Here is a 14,938-nt window from a genome sequence, read left to right on the forward strand (position 1 = left end):
CATCATCAACGCATCAACGTCGATGAGGATCTCGACACTATTATGATGGTGTCCAGACTAGCGCATGATTTGGATTTAAGCGAGGGAGAGTTGTGCAGCGTCAGCCTCACTCTCTCTTCCCAATTCCCATCTGGATGCAGTGGCAAGACAGCGTCGAGACGGCTGGAGATGGGACTAGGCGCAGTGGATGACCAGGGCGTCTTCTGTGTCTTGTCCTGCTGTACACGTTCCACGATGCTTGCAGAGACCGCCTTCTTGAACGTTGGACCTTCCATTGGTCCCGTCCGCTCAATCCACTGGAGTCTGTCTAGTCTGAAGGAGTATAAAAGAGAGCCAAAATAGAATAAAGAATATAACATTGCAATTACAGAGAAGGTGCAGTGCGGTAGACAAGATAACTGCAAGGACCATGCTGTCTGTTTGTGTGGAGTTTTCCTGTCACTACATGGGCTTAACCTGGTGCTGTGATTTCCTCCCACATTCCCAAGATGTGATTGTTGGTAGCTTAATCTGCCACGGTAATTTACCCCTGGGTATACTGTTATGTTTTGTAACTTCAAAACATCAAACAAATTCAAAAGAAACTCGGGAGTCTGAAATGTGGGTCTAACTTCATGTTTACTTTAAGCGAAGCAAGCATATATCACATGGTCGTGTCATGATGTATGCAATTCACGCATTTATATATATAAGACCCGTAAAGAATTATTTAAACAAACAAGAACACTTAATCAAACAATACGTATACAAGATTACTCAAATATTGACTGAAGAAGTTTGACATGAGCCCCCAAATCCTCAAGACCTTCTACAGGGGCACCATTGAGAGCATCCTGACTGGCTGTATGACTGCCTGGTATGGGAACTGCACCGACCTTGATCGCTGGGCACTGTAGAGAGTGTAAGGACAGCCCAGCATATCTGTGGATGTGAACCTCCTTTCACTAAGGATATGTACAGAAGCAGGTGCATAAAGAAGGCCTGGAAGATCATTGGGGACACCAGTAATCCCAACATAGAACATAGAACATAGAAATCTACAGCATATTACATGTCCCTCAGCCCACAAGGTTGTGCCGACCATGTAACCTACTCTAGAGACAGCCCAGATTTACCCAACTGCATAGCTCTCTATTCTTCTAGGCTCTATGTACTTATCTAAGAGTCTCTTAAAGACCCTATTGTATCCGCTTCCACCACCGTCATTGGTTGTGCATTCCACACACCCACCACTCTCTGTGTGACAAACTTAACCCTGACATCCCCTCTGAACCTACTTCCAATCACCTTAAAACTATAACCTCTCGTGTTATTCCTTTCGGCCCTGGGAAAAAGCCTCTGGCCATCCACACATTCAATGCCTCTCATCATCTTATACACCTCTATCAGGTCACCTCTCATCCTCCGTTGCTCTGAGGAGGAAAATGAAGTTCACTCAACCTGTTCTCATAAGGCATGCTCCCCAATCCAGGCAACATGCTTGTAAATATCCTCTGCACTCTCTCTGTAGTATCTACATCCTTCCTGCTGTAGTGAAGTGACCAGAACTAGACACAGTACACCAAGTGGGGTCTAACTACGGTCTTATATAACTGTAACATTACCTCACGGCTCTTGAACTCAATCCCACAGTTGATGATTGCCAACACACCATATGCCTTCTTAACAACACTGCCAACCTGTGCAGCAGCTTTGAATGTCCTATGTCAAGTCACTTTTTATTGTCATTTTGACCATAACTGCTGATACAGTACACAGTAAAAATGAGACAACATTTTTCAGGACTATGGTGCTACAAGAAACAATACAAAAACTACACTGAACTACGTAAAACAACACAAAAACTACACTCGACTACAGACCTACCCAGGACTACATAAAGTGCACAAACAGTGCAGGCATTACAATATATAATAAACAAGACAATAGGCACAGTAGAGGGCAGTAGGTTGGTGTCAGTCCAGGCTCTGGGTATTGAGGAGTCTGATGGCTTGGGGGAAGAAACTGTTACATAGTCTGGTCATGAGAGCCCCAATGCTTTGGTGCCTTTTGTCAGATGGTAGGAGGGAGAAGGGTTTGTATGAGGAGTGTGTGGGGTCCTTCTTAATGCTATTTGCTTTGCGGATGCAGCATGCGGTGTAAATGTCTGTGATGGCGGGAAGAGAGACCCCGATGATCTTCTCAGCTGACCTCGCTGTCCGCTGCAGGATCTTGCGAACCAAGATGGTGCAATTTCCGAACCAGGCAGTGATGCAGCTGCTCAGGATGCTCTCAATACAACCTCTGTAGAATGTGGTGAGGATGGGGGGTGGGAGATGGACTTTTCTCAGCCTTCACAGAAAGTAGAGACACTGCTGGGCTTTCTTTGCTAAGGAGCTGGTGTTGAGGGACCAGGTGAGATTCTCTGCGAGGTGAACACCAAGAAATTTGGTGCTGGACACCAAGATCCATAGAAACATAAACTGTTTCAGCTGTTCCTATCTGGCAAATGGTACTGCAGAATCAAAGCCAACCCAGCAGGCTACAGGACAGCTTCTTTCTAAAACCATTAGACTTATAAATTCACATCTCTGTACATTGCGACGGAGTCATAACGCAAAGATTTTTACTCCCTCATGTTGTGTGACGGATGTAGGATTTAAATAACTCCAAATTCAAATATTAAATACACAGCAAATATATATCTAATAGACTCACTAGGAAGCTTTTGGGATGGTGGGCAGATTAAAACGGTTTAATGTAGAATTTGTGTCAATTTGTTTGATGGTCGATATGAAGTTGGTGAGCCGAAGAGCCTATGTCTATGCTCTATGATTCTGACAAAGATGAATGGTAAATAAAACTTAATTTTGTCTTTCATTTACTTGGAAATACATTGGAAGGTTACAGAAGCCAACTTTTACTGGATTGATTGTCATAAAAGCCATCTTAAAAGTTTTTTCCCCTGGGGAATTAATCAGATCAACCATTCTAGTTAGTCCCTTCCGTCCCCTGTCTATCACCCATCACTGCATAGTAAACACTTTAAACCACTTTCTATAATGCTTTTTACATCGTAAGTACATGCTGGTATTTCCTATGCACATTTAATTCTACATCTGCCCTTTAATCTCTAACTTTATGAGCTTTTTATACACTATATAATTCTTTGTTTTTGATAGTTGTTGAATGCTGTTGTTTTTATGTTACAGTTTGTACAAACATCCCACAGCAAAATTACTAATACATGTGAATGTATATGGTACATTAAATTGACCTTTGATCCTTGCTGATGAAAAGTGACGCTAATACCCGAGTACTTTGTACAAGCTTTCTACACTTTCAAGTATTCTGCTAAATAGAACTAAAACATAATCTGGCAATATGGGATCAAAGGTTTAATGTTTTGGCTTTTCGTAGAATGGAATGCTGTTTCACGCCTAATGAGAATTACAGATATCTGTGAAAGGTTGGCAGTAGTTTAACTGTGAATTGTAGAGATTGGAACATTACGCCTGGAGTCTGTTGTTACTTAATAAACATAAGAGATCCTGCAGGCTCTGGAAATCTCAAGCAACACACACAGAATGATGGAGGAGCTCTACAATTCAGGCAGCATCTATGTAGGGGATGTAGGGTCTCGGCCCGAAACGCCAACTGCTTATTCCCTTCCATAGATGCCGCCTGACTTCCTGAATCCTCCAGATTCAGTGTGTGTGTGTGCGTGTGTGTTACTGTTACTTAACGGCTGGTTAACCTCTGCTTTTGCTTTCTGTGCAGGATCATCGGCAAAAAAATACACCAGAGCGAGATTTCAGGAAGAGCAAAGCCATTCAGAGAGAAACAGAAAGGCCACTCTGGGCAAAATATGTAAGTCTTTGGTTCCTTAGAGTTATAGAGTCATAGAGCACTACAGCACAGAAACAGACCCTTCAGCCCATCTAGTCCATGCCAAACTGTTACTCTGCCTACTCCCATCAGCCTGTACCTGGGCCATACTCCTCCGTATCGTTCCCATCCATGTACCTATCCAAATTTACTTTAAATGTTGCAATCAAACCTCCATCCACCACACTCACACCTCCTCCTGCGTAAAGAAGATCCCCCTTATGTTCCACATAAACATTTCACCTTTCACCCTTAACCCATGACGTCTAGTTCTAGTCTCACTCAACCTTAGTGGAAAAAGCTGGCTTGTATTTACCCTACCTATACCCTCATAATTTTCTATACTTCTATCAAATCTTCCCTCATTCTTCTATACTCCAGGGAATAACGTCTTAACCTGTTCAATCTTTCCCTATAACTCACATTATCAAATCCAGTTAAGGACCTTGTAAATTTTTTCTGCACCCTTTCAATCTTATTGATGTCTTTCCTGTACATAGGAGACCAGAATTCTACACAGTTCTCCAAATTAGACTTACCAAGGTCTTATACAAATTCAACTTAACATCCCAACTCCTGTACGCAATACCCTGTTTTACTCTGATTTCTCTTTATGTACAGCAATCCTTTCTCCAAAAGATCCCTGTAGACACTGATTAATTGCTGTAATAAATAGGTTCAATATTATACAAAAGCATAGTGGCGAGATCATCAATTGTGGTTCGATGCCGACTGAAGTCTATAAGGAGTTTGTACCGTACATTCTCCCTGTGACTACTTGGATTTCCTCTGGGTGCTCTAGTTTCCTCCCACACTCCAGGATGTATGGTTTAGATTAGTCAGTTTTGGACATGCTCTGTTGGCATGAAACGTGACGACACTATGGGCTGCCCGCAACAGAAGTCTCGCTGATTTAATTTGACACAAACGATGCATCTTGCTGTGTGTTTCGCAGTTATGTGTGACAAATTAAGCTAATCTTTCATCTGGTTAATATGAATGGTTTTCTAAGGTGCTGCCTCATTTCCAGTAATGGTGGCTTAGCAATATAGCAGAACATAAAAAGCCTGGTCTTTATTTACATGTGTGGGAGGCTGCACTACAGTGTACATCACCCTTCTTGAAAATATTGATTGAGGATCTGGAGTCAAGTTTTAGGAAGGATGGAGGGGTTGCTGGGGTCAGGAGAAGTTGTTGAAGAGGGGGAGGGCTTTGGGTCTTCAGAACAGATTGGAACCAGGGATCAAGAGAGCTCTTCAGAAAGACTAGATTCCTGGAATTGAAAAAGACCAATAGAACTGATTGGGGACTGAGGTCAGGTAGAGTCATTGGGGCAGATTGATGCCTAGAGCTGAGAAAGATTATCAGGAGGAATGTGAGATAGGTTTGAGCAGTGGGATTATTGCCTGATTAAGCAGGATTGCTAGGAGGGAAACAACAGGAATTCTGCAGATGCTGTAAATTCAAGCAACATACATCAAAGTTGCTGGTGAACGCAGCAGGCCAGGCAGCATCTATAGGAAGAAGCGCAGTCGACGTTTCAGGCCGAGACCCTTCGTCAGGACTAACTGAAGGAAGAGTTGCTAGGAGGGATTCAGGTCTGGGTTTGGGAAGGGCCATTGGATGATCATTGCCTTGGGCTGAGAGGAGGCTTTGGGAAGGTTCAGGGCCTGGAGCTGAGTGTGATCGTTGGGAGAGTTTGGGATGGGAGTTTGGAGGGATGATTAGGGGATTGAGATCAGGTGAGAGTCATTGGGTAAGTGGTCAGGGATGAGTTAGCATTGCTTGGTCGGAAGTGAACCAGACAAATGGTCAGAGATAGAGAAGGTGTGCTGTTGTCCCAGGGGTCTGGGACAGACCAGTAGCATAGCGGTTAATGCCATGCTTTACGGCACCAGCTGGCAAGATCGGGGTTCGAGTCCCACCACTGTCTATAAGGATTTGTGCATTCTCTCCGTGACCGTGTGGGTTTCTCTCGGGTCGTTCAGTTTTCTACACATTCGTACAGTTGGGGTTAATCAGTTGAGGGGATGTTACATTAGCACCGGAAGCATGGTGGCACTTGCAGCCTGCCCAGCACCATCCTCGCTGATTTAATTTGACGTAAATAACATATTTCACAGTATGTTTTGATCTATTTGAGACAAATACACTCAATGTTAAAATTTAATGTTAAATTTTTCTGAGGGGCCTCAGAAAAACAAGGGTCTCCTGGGGATGGTCAACAATGACTGTTCCTGGGACCGGCAGTCTAAATTCCCTTATGTTACTCTAAAGATACAGCTGCATTATGAATAATGGAAGTTATGTTAATTTTATAGACCCCTGCCAGGAAAGTCAGGTCTAATTAACAGTGTTTGGAGAAGGAAGCTGGAGATGGTCATAGTCACTTGGCTTGTCAGTTTCCAATCACAACGCTGAGAAAGACAGTGTCTCGTCATTTGGATTGGGGTTTCTCACTAAAATGCCAGTCTTGGCAGACCGTTGGGATTTGGGAAGAGATAATTCCATTGTCCACTGATATAGAAAAAAGACATTGCAGTTGATGAGCTAGTCACGTCTGCTCAAGTTATTCTTCCAAAGCAGCCATGAACAGATGTTTGAAATGGAATGCATTGGCTGCCCTTTCATCTGGTATTGACTCAGGGATCACACTGGGCAGATGGTAAATCTTCTGTGAGTTCAGCAGAGCTTGCTTTAATAAAGAAGGAAGAGAAATCCCGGTTAGAACTCTACTGGAGGCTGCATCAGCGAACCAGTGGGACACCATGCAAGTTCGAGCCTCCAAACAAGAGCTTGGAAATTCCGTCCTTTAGTTGGTGATGCTTTTTTGGAGCTTTCAAGTCCAAGCACTGGTTCTCATTCTTCAAGCGGCCACTTATTTTCTGGTGCTTCAATTAGTTAAAGTAGGTAACTGTAGAGAGCTGTAGAGAATTGATTTCCCAGTGGAATGGAGGAATCAGAGGAGCAGCGATATCTCTGAGGGTTAGAAGGCTGTGGGAGGTTACAGGGGATGCAAGTTGCAGGAAGTGAAAGCAAAGATTTTGAAAATGAGATGCTATTTATTTGGGAACTCATGTAGACCAACACGGTAACGGTAGATAAACCGCCTTGTATGCAGGCTCCAATGCACAAGATCCCAAGAGGCTGCCGAAGGTTGTAAACTCAGCCAGAGCCATCAAGGGCACAACACTCCCCGCCACCGAGAACATCTTCAAAAGACGGTGCCTCAAGAAGACGGCATCTATCATCAGGACACTCACCATGCAAGACGTGCCCTCTTCTGATTACTACCATCAAGGCGGAGGTTCAGAAGCTTGAAGACCTGCACTCAGCTTCTTCCCCTCTGCCATCAGACTTACGAATGGTCCATGAACCTCTGAACGCTACCACGCTGTTCCTCTTTTGCACTACTTGTTTGGTTTTTGTAGCTTGTAGAAGCTTTTAATGTCTTGTGTTGCCACAAAACAAATTTCACAGCATATGTCAGTGATAATAAACCTGATTCTGATTCTCACCTGGCATGCATAAGGTAAACAGACATGTGTAGATGGATATTGACTTTGGGATTGGCACTGGCTTTGCTTGATTGTCACTTGCACTGAGGTACAGTGAAAACCTTTGTTTTGCTTTCTTTTCTGTTACAGGTCACTTCGTCCCATCAGTATATCAAGGTAGTGCAAGGGAAAACAACAACAGCGCAGAATAGGGAGTTGCAGTTACACAGAAAGTGCAGGCAGACAATAAATTGCAAGGGCCACGTCCATGAGGTTAAAAGTACATGTTTAACTTGAAGAGGTCTGTTTAAGGGTTTATAACAGTGGGATAGATTGTGGCTTGAGTCTGGCGGTATGTGTTTTCAAACTTCTGTATCTTCTGCCGAGGGGAAGAGAGAATGTCCAGGATGGGGGGGATCTTTGATAATGCTGGCTGCTTTCCCTTGGCAGCAAGAAGTATAGTCATGATGAACCTCCGTGTTTTTGTGCACCATAGAGTGAGCATTTGCACTGAAGAATAATCCGCAGAGGACAAAGTGGATGGAGAAGATGAGGATAACATGCCTGTGTTTTCTAACACTATGACAAAACTTGAGATTTTAGATTAATTATTGTACGGCAGTGCTGCTGCAGAACAATAAATTTCACAACACCTGAGAAGAGAGGATAATCAGTCACTGTTTTGGTTAATAACCCCTCATCGGAACGAGAAAAATGAGAAACGGATGTGTTTTAACTTAGGGGGATTTGGAGAGAATAAAGGGAATAGATGGAGATCAAGGTTGTGCAGCTAAAGCAATATTTTCGGTGTCATTTAGTTAACAGTTGAGAAGGATAATAAATCAGCCATGCTTGAATGGCAGACCAAACTCAATGGGCTGAATGGCCTAATTCTGCTCCTATGCCTTGTATTCTTACGGTCTTAATTGACATGGCAGAATGACCAGAAAGTCTTTGCTAAGGGATACTCCATTCCTTCTTTGTATCTATGCTTCTTGTTCAAAAGTCAAAGACAAGTTTGTTGTCGTATGCACAAGTACATCTATTGCACAGGTGTAATGAAAAACTTACTTACAGTAGCATCACAGCCACATAGCGTCGTATAAGCAGCGTTCACAAAAAAACATACATTAAACATAAATTCTTCATAATTTTTGCAGAAAAAAATACAAATAGAACAAAAAAGAAGTCAATTGTAGTGCAAAATGATCAAAATGGTTATAATATTGATGCAGTGATTAGGGTTGTGCCGGTTGGTTCATGGACTGAATGGTTGAAGAGTTGAACTGTTCCTGAATCTGGTGTGGTGGGACTTTGGGTTTCAGGACCGCCTGCTTGGATAGTAGCTGCAAGAAGATGGCATGGCCCAGATGCTGGGCATTATTGATGACTGATGTTGTTTTCCTGAGGCAGTGCCTCATGCAGATATCACTGATGGTGGGGAGGGATGTGCCCGTGATGTATTGGGCTGAGTTCGCTACCCACTGCAGCTTCCTGCATTCCTGTGCATTCAAATTTCTGCACCAGATCACATGAAGCCATTCAGGATATTTCATCATAATTCAGCTGACTTCTTTTTCTCCTAAATTACAACTCAATAACAACATAGCTGAAAAAAATGGGATATTTTATTACCTCCAGCACATGGTGGAACAGCTGCAAGACAATCTTCGCCCACTCTACTTTCAAACTAATGAAAATCTCAACTCTCTGAGGTATCATTTGTCACCGTCTGGCCCATGTGACTGCGTTGCAAATCAGTGAATAAACTGTGTGCATTCCTTCAGCTTCCTTTATCTCTTAAACTACTTAAGAGTAAGATTTTTTTAGCAAAAGGGTATTGGTACTTGTTTATTATTTATTGTCACGTGTCCAAGATACAGCAAAAATCTTGTCTTTCTTGTTTATACAGATCAAATCATTACACAGTGCATTGAGCTAGAAAAAAGTGAAACAAAATCAATGCAGAATAAATTCTAAATGCTACCGAGAAAATGCAGTGCAGGTAAAAGATAAAGGGATAGACCATAAAGAGGTAGATTGTGAGGTCAAGAGTCCATCTTATCTACAAGAGAACCATTTAAGAGTCTGATGACAGCAGAATAGAAGCTGTCCATGAGCCTGATAGCACATGCTTTCAGGCTTTTGTACCTTCTGTTCGATGGGAGAGGGGAGAAGAGAAAATATCTGGGGTGGGTTGGGTCTTTGATTATACTGGCTGCTTTAATGAGGCAGCAAGAAGTGTAGGCAGAGCCCATAGAAAGAAGGCTGGTTCCTCTGATACGCTGAGCTGTGTCTGCAACTCTGAAGTTTCTTGTGGTCACATACAGAGCAGCTGTGATAGCAAGTCACTATGCATCCAGACAGGGTGCTTTCTATGTGCATCAATAAAAATTAGTAAAGGTCGACAGGGATGTGCCAAATTTCTTTAGTCTCCTGAGGAAGTAGAGGCACTGGTGAGCTTTCTTGGCTCTAATATCAATGTGATTGGACCAGGTCAGGCTATTGATAATGTTCATACCTAGAAACTTGCAGCTCTCAACCCTCTCGACCTGGACACCATTGATGTAGACAGAAGCATGTTCACCACCCCCATTTCTGAAGTCAATAGCAGTTCTCTTTTTTTTGTTGACGTTGAGGGCAATGTTGTTGACATGACAGCATGTCCACGACCTCTCTACTTCCTCACCGTACTCTGACTCCTTGTTTTTGAGGTGCTCCTCACTACAGGGGTACCCTCTGCAAATCTGTAGGTGGAGATAGAGCAGAATCTGTTCATGCAATAATTAGGAAGAGGGATCTTCAAGGGAATGGATGGAGAGAAATTGAAAGTGTAACATTTCATTCAATTGCAGGAATAGAAGTCACTGTTGATAGGCAGAAGACCACATTAATACATCAACAAAGCTAATCAGAAAAATGCCAGGAAGCTATTAGGTTAGCAACAGATAGAGAACGTCTCACTTAGGTTTAATATAGCAATCTCTGATGCATTTGTAAATGAGGTGTATAGTTATTCCAATATGAGTTTAGCGAATTTATCTAAATCCAGCAAAATTAGTGATATAGCTTTATTAAATTTGTTTATATTGGTTGTTTATTTGCTTTCCTGGAAACACTGAATATTTATTGGACACATTGCTGAGTGATCCAGGTTATATTCTGATACTTCAGCCAATTGGGCTTGAGAGCAGGAACTGGCTTGTGTTCTAACCATGTGTTGGAGGCAGAATATCTTTTCACAACAGAAATTGACATGGATAGCACATCATGTCTGTATAACAAGAGCTAGGATGTTTAATTAGACTGGATTCAGTGAGCTGAGAGGCCAGTAAGCTTCTAACTATCAATGACTGGTCAATTAGTAGATTTGTCTATTATTGTCACATGTACTGAGGTACAGTGAGAAATTTTGCTTTGCTTGTCACCCATAGCGTTCATTTCATCGCATCAGTGTATCGAGATTGTACAGGGGAAAACACTAACTGAATGCAGAATAATGTGTTACAATCACAGAGCAAGTGTAGTGCCAGCAGACAATAAGGTGCAAGGCTATGACAAATAGATAGTGAGGTCAAGAATCCCTCTTAAAGCACAAGGATATTTTTCAATATTTGTACAGCAGTGGGATTGAAGCTGTCCTTGGGCCTGGTGGTACGTGCCTTCAGGCTTTTTATCTTCTGCCTGATGGGAGGGGTGGGGGATGGGTGGAAGGTAAGTTCTAGCTTTACCTGTCGAACGTACATTGACACGTAAGTGAAATGCGCTGTTTTACGTCAAATTAAATCAGTGATGATTGTGCTGGGCAGTTCACGAGTATCGCCACGCTTCCGGAGCCAATATACACAGCATGTCCACAGCCCATTAAACCTCACTGTACATGCATCTTTGGAATGTGGGAGGAAACCAGAGCACCCAGCGGAAACCCACGTGGTCATGAGGGAAAATGTACAAACAGCGATGCAAATGAATCCCGATCTTACAGCCACCACCTCAGACACCAGGTCACCGGGAGGAAACGCACGTGGTCAGAGGGAAAGCATGCAAACTTCACAAAGGCAGCACCAGAGGTCAGGATGGAATCTGGGTCGGTGGAACTATGAGGCAGCAGTCTTACCAGCTGTGCCACTGTACAGAGAATGTCCGGAGTAGGTGGGGTCCTTAAATATCTTGGCTGTTTTAACGAGGCATTGGGGAGTGTAAGCTGATACAAGCTTGCTTGACAATTCAAAGAGATCATCTGCTCAGATGTGATAACCAATGAGATACTAGGTTGGATTCCCAGTTGCAGGTGGTGGGAGGAGCACATTAGAACAGGACAAAATAAACCTTGGCTATGAAACCATTCCCATGGCTAGAACACAAGCCATTTCCGACTCTCAAGGCCAATTGGCTGAAGTATCAGAAGACAATTTCGATCAATCAGTAGAGTGTCCAACTAAGAATTCATGTTTCCAGGAGAACAAATACACAACCAATATGAACTTAAATTTATGAAAATTAAATCATTTAGTTTGCCAGATTTTGATAAAATTGCCAAACTCATATTAGTGTAACTCTGTGTCCCATTTACTAGAGCATCCGAGATTACACACAAGAGATTCTGCAGATGCTGGAAGTCCAGGGCAATATACACAAAATGCTGGAGGAAATCAGCAGGTCGGACAGCATCTATGGAAATGAATAGACAGTCAACAGTTCGGGCCAAGACCCTTCTTCAGGACTGGAGAGGAAGGGGGCAGATGCCAGAATAAAAAGCTGGGGGACGGGAAGGAGGACCAGCTGGAAGGTGATGGGTGAAGGCAGGTGGGTGGGAAAGGTAGAGGGCAAGAGAAGAAGGAATCTGATAGGAGAGAAGAGTGGATCATAGGAGAAAGGAAAGGAGAAGGGGCACTAGGGAGTGATAGGCAGGTGAGAAGAAGAGCTAAGAGGGCAGAGTGGGGAATAGAAGAAGAGAAAAGGGGGAGAGGAAAAAATTACCAGAAAGAGAAATTAATGTACATGCGTACATCGTACATTTGTGTTTATTGCATCAGAGATTGCTATATTAAACCTGAGTAAGCTATTCCTTATTTCCAGCTAAACTACTACATTCCTCCCATTTTCTCATGTAAACTTTATTGAGGTATTGATGTGGTTTTGTTGCTGGACTTTCAGGATCTTTCTGGTTCCATTTCAGATTAACCCATTTCAGAATACTCAACCATTGCAGTCAGAATGTATGGGTCCTTATTCTGGAATCATTAAGCACAAAGTTCAAGTCTTTGTACAAATACACCAAAAGGTTCTGGCGGATTGTGATGTCTTTTTTGCATGATGATCACTGTGATCTTCCTTCAGTATCATTGATTATTGCATATTGGGATCCGTGGTATTGTAGCAGTTAGTGCAACACTATTACAGATTGTACTTCTTCCCATTAGTGCGTGGGGTTCCTCCAGATACTTTGGTTTCCTCCCACAATTCAAAGATCCAATTAATTGGTCATTGTAAGTTGTCTTGCAGTTAGGCCAGGGTTAAATAGGTGGGTTAGGCCAGGGTTAAATAGGTGGGTTAGGCCAGGGTTAGATAGGTGGGTTAGGCTAGGGTTAAATAGGTGGGTTAGGCCAGGGTTAGATAGGTGGGTTAGGCCAGGGTTAGATAGGTGGGTTAGGCTAGGGTTAAATAGGTGGGTTAGGCCAGGGTTAAATAGGTGGGTTAGGCCAGGGTTAGATAGGTGGGTTAGGCCAGGGTTAGATAGGTGGGTTAGGCCAGGGTTAGATAGGTGGGTTAGGCCAGGGTTAGATAGGTGGGTTAGGCCAGGGTTAGATAGGTGGGTTAGGCCAGGGTTAGATAGGTGGGTTAGGCCAGGGTTAGATAGGTGGGTTAGGCCAGGGTTAGATAGGTGGGTTAGGCCAGGGTTAGATAGGTGGGCTGCTGGGTGGTGCACCTCATTAGGCCAGAAGAGCCTGTATCCTCAAAATAAAATAAATATTTGCATTACCTGAAAGAGAGTGAAGACAAAGTAATCTAACTTTTGGCCACCTGTTCCCCGACAGAGACAGCGAGGTGGAAACCTTCACTGTTACTACAAAGTTGCCTGCAAGGACCAAGGGATTGTTCCTTCTGACCTACGAGGAACTCCTGGAGAGGCGGCTGGGAAAGTACACGCACGTTATCAGTGTCAGACCCAAGCAAATCGTTCCAAAGCTCTTGGTGGAGATCCATTTGATGGAGAATTCTGGGATCACTTTCCTGGAGGTCGCTCCTTTAAGGATGAACAAGCTGACCAATCACAGTGCTGCAGGTACCTTGGAATGTAGAGGTGGACACCTCCGCGATAAGTTATGATGAGCAAGTTTGCTATGTGAAGTAAATGCAATCGCATTTCATTATTGAACTTGCAAGCCCCAACAACTGTATGTTTTCTAGTGGTGTCTTCGTCTGTGAGTCAGAGGTTCTGGGTTCAAATCCCCCAGCAGAGGTTTGGTCACAAGACAAGGATGACTTTCCAATGCAGTAGTTCAAAGTAAATTTATTATTAAAGTATATTGATACTATATAGTACCCTGAGATTAATTTCCTTGAAGGCATTTACAGTAGAACAAATGAATACAATAGAATAAACAAAAAAACTACAATCAAACAAGGACAAGCAACCAATGTGCAAATACACCCTCCCCCAAATAATAAATAAATAAACAAACAAACAAACAAAGAAATAAATAAATAGATTTGGGATAATGGATTTAAGAAGGAGATGAGGAGAAAGTGTTTTTGCCAGAGAGTAGTGAATTCACAGAATCTCTGCTCAGAGGAGCAGTAGAGGCCAGCTCATCAAGGAGCCTCACCACCCAAGTCACGCTCTCTCCTCACTGCTACCATTGGGCAGCAGGTACATGAGCCTTAGGTCCCACCCGATCAAGTTCAGGAATAGTTCTTATCAGACTTCTGCACCAAAGTAGATAACATCACTCACCACAACTCTAAACTGATTCTACAACCAGTAAACTTACTTTTAAGGATTCTGCAACTCATGTTCTCAGTATTATTTATTTGCTATTATTTTTTCAGTTGCACAATTTGTCTTTTGCAGATTGGTTGTTTGTCAGTCTTTGTTTATGTATGGTTTTTCATAAATTCCAGTGTTTTTCTTTATTTTCCTGCAAATTACGGTATTGCTTTGCACTGTTTTAACTATATGTTATAATTATGTGGTTTTTGTCTGTTTTTTTAGTCTTGGTTTGTTTTGTGTTTCTGTGATATCATTCTGGAGGAACATTGTATCATTTCTTAATGCATGCATTACTAAATGACAATAAAAGAGGACTGCTTGTCCTCATAATCTAATCTAATCTAATCTAATCTACATGCCAGCAAGTAAATGAATTACAGGGTAGTATATGGTGACATGTATGTATTTTGATATAAAATTTATTTTGAGTTACCTTGAAGAAAAGAACAGTCTTGGCTTGAAACATCGAGTGCTTCTTCCTCTCTGTAGTTGTTGCCTGACTTGCTAAGTTCCTCTAGCATTTTGTGCATGCTTACAGAAATGCAAGTTGTTTTCTTAAAGCATGGTTTGTTAGTTAGAA

General features: G+C 42.6%; 1 protein-coding gene across 1 annotated transcript in view; it reads left to right on the forward strand.

The window, feature by feature from the left end:
• Positions 1-14,938, forward strand: part of itih5 (inter-alpha-trypsin inhibitor heavy chain 5) — a 59,327-nt gene that overhangs the window by 10,665 nt on the left and 33,724 nt on the right. The window contains exons 4-5 of the mRNA XM_063072735.1: positions 3,760-3,849; positions 13,403-13,650. Coding sequence (XP_062928805.1) covers positions 3,760-3,849; positions 13,403-13,650 — 338 coding nt within the window. The remainder of the gene's footprint in view (positions 1-3,759; positions 3,850-13,402; positions 13,651-14,938) is intronic.

This window comes from Mobula hypostoma, chromosome 20 (assembly GCF_963921235.1).
Source record: "Mobula hypostoma chromosome 20, sMobHyp1.1, whole genome shotgun sequence".
In the NCBI taxonomy this organism is placed as follows: domain Eukaryota; kingdom Metazoa; phylum Chordata; class Chondrichthyes; order Myliobatiformes; family Myliobatidae; genus Mobula; species Mobula hypostoma.